Source organism: Trachymyrmex septentrionalis, unplaced genomic scaffold (genome assembly GCF_001594115.1).
Source record: "Trachymyrmex septentrionalis isolate Tsep2-gDNA-1 unplaced genomic scaffold, Tsep1.0 scaffold14, whole genome shotgun sequence".
NCBI classification, from domain to species: domain Eukaryota; kingdom Metazoa; phylum Arthropoda; class Insecta; order Hymenoptera; family Formicidae; genus Trachymyrmex; species Trachymyrmex septentrionalis.
The window spans coordinates 2,956,108-2,958,242 of NW_017304543.1; the positions used below are offsets into that span (position 1 = coordinate 2,956,108).

Here is a 2,135-nt window from a genome sequence, read left to right on the forward strand (position 1 = left end):
AGAGGGGGGGAGAGAGAGAGAGAGAGAGAGAGAATAACGGGAGGAAAGCGTAGAAGCGAGCAACAAAGAGTTATCCGCACACCGACGAATCTCCGAGACCTCGAGTCCGGGGATCGACTCCTTACATACTTCCTCGTGCGCCTCGTCGGGTCAGCTCCGACTTGGATGTGCGACGCTGGCTATTCTCCTTCACCTCAGGAACGCGGCGGCATAATTGACAGAACGATCGCGAGCCAGCCAGCGAGCGGGTGTCACTGTCGTGCGCGCCGTCAAGTCCATGCCTGACACACATTCGCCGATGACATTTTACAGTTATCTCCAGGTGACCGACCCACCTTGACGTAAAACCCTCTCCGATGCCAGTGCAGCCAGTTATCCGCCGCGGCAATAAGCACGCCACTTCCGGGGGCCTTCACGACCAACAGCGCTCCCAAGAAACTACTGCCAGAGCTACTACCGAGACGGCATTTCTCAAATGATAATAGTCAAAATAAATATAGATGATAACAACAGAGAAATACCAGAGAAATGAACGTGCTTGTGTTTTAGATGGAATTTGTTAGGAACTTCTCTTTATAAATGCATAAAACGTGTATGTTGAACTATGTAGAGAAAAAAAGTCATATTTATAATAAAGCTGATATTCACAATATTTCTCATATTTGCAAAACTATTTTTATCTTCATTCCTACACGTTAAAGAATAATAAAGTTATTTTTCGAATTTAAAGAGAGAAGAGACAAGTAAAATCATTTTTCAATAATTAAACAGATATTGTAAAGTTTTATTAACATACAATAAATTAAAATATAAAAATAGGATCAAAGCTTAAAGATTTAAAAGATGAAGATTATATAGATATGTAAGGGAAAAATAAAGACAAATATTCATTATTTATCGAGTGTCATTGGTTGGTTATACAAAGTTTAAAAACAAAATACACATATATATCTATTCTCTATTTTTTCTCCCCTTTTTGCCTTCTTTTTCTTCTTTTATTGTAGAAGAAGGAAACAAAGCTTTAGAAAAGAACGAATGATACATGTATTTATTATTGAGGACAATTCTTTGCGAGAAGCAACTTGTATTCAAAGACAATAATTAAATCGAGTTCGACATTACTCTTTAATTAGCGCGACTTGTTCGTAATTGCAAGTGATTCTCGTGCAATTTTTTAATTTTAAACATGTTTATGTCGCCAAAGAAAAAAAAGGAGAAAAAGAATAAGACAGCAATGCAATCGACGGAGACAGCAATGCAATCGACGGAGACAGCAATGCAATCGATGGATATTAATGCGGAGAAGTTTTCTTATACCGTGGTCCGCACCTTGAAACGGCAAGGCTTTAATTTGGCATGGGTATAATTTTAGATTTTGACAATCACTTAATTTCAAAACTAAATATTCATCAATTATATATTGCTATGCAGATTGTACATAATTATATTTTTACGTGTATTGTCTAAAACTTTTAGAGTTAATCTCACTTTGATGAGTGAAATCCCATTTTCACAGATTGAAAATTGAGCCACTCTTTTTCAAGAATGGATCAACTTTCACTCTTTAGACTGAATTTCCAAAAATTTAGAGAATATGATATAATTTCTATATTTTAAAAATAATTGTGTGTGTATTAAAGAATATATAATTCTTTCTCCATTCGATATTACTAATGAATTATTTGCACTATTCGAAATAATAATCGCAATCAAATATTATGTACATTCAGTGAAATGTGGAAAAAATACGCAAGTTACTAGTCAGTATAATATTTTTTTGTAGAACGTAATTGAAAAAGGATATAACAAATCAGCGTCCGGGGAAGAATATGAAATTTCATATGTCACAATCAAACAGGCGGCGTCTTTCCTAAACGGATATATTTTGGAAACACCTTGCATCCAGGTAATAAATAACGTTTTAAAGTGTAATTCTTAGCACTTTTAATAAAATTAGTACAAATCAATAATCTGAGATATTTATAAATTTCGTTATGAATACTTTGAAAGTATAATTACAAAAGTGCAATGTATAATCCGTACTTCTCAATCTCAAGAAAGTGCAATCCGTATTTCGCAAAATTTGTAAGTATCTATAATACGCAAGTGTACAAAAATAAGATCTATCAATTGTA

The 2,135-nt window shown here is 34.4% G+C and overlaps 2 protein-coding genes across 3 annotated transcripts in view; one reads left to right on the forward strand and one right to left on the reverse strand.

Annotated features, from left to right (window-relative positions):
• Positions 1–2,135, reverse strand: part of LOC108745511 (serine/threonine-protein kinase D3) — a 30,306-nt gene that overhangs the window by 5,185 nt on the left and 22,986 nt on the right. Inside the window, exon 4 of one of the 2 annotated variants that reach the window (XM_018481686.1) lies at positions 130–453. In XM_018481686.1, coding sequence (XP_018337188.1) covers positions 130–292 — 163 coding nt within the window. In that variant the 5' untranslated portion in view covers positions 293–453. Of the gene's footprint in view, positions 1–82; positions 454–2,135 lie in introns of those variants that run through there. The other variant, XM_018481688.1, reaches the window with a different exon arrangement.
• The window catches only part of LOC108745408 (L-threonine dehydratase catabolic TdcB-like), a 4,291-nt gene continuing 2,512 nt past the window's right edge, over positions 357–2,135 (forward strand). Inside the window, exons 1-3 of the mRNA XM_018481546.1 lie at positions 357–464; positions 1,214–1,360; positions 1,784–1,906. Of these exons, the coding sequence (XP_018337048.1) occupies positions 357–464; positions 1,214–1,360; positions 1,784–1,906 (378 nt within the window). The remainder of the gene's footprint in view (positions 465–1,213; positions 1,361–1,783; positions 1,907–2,135) is intronic.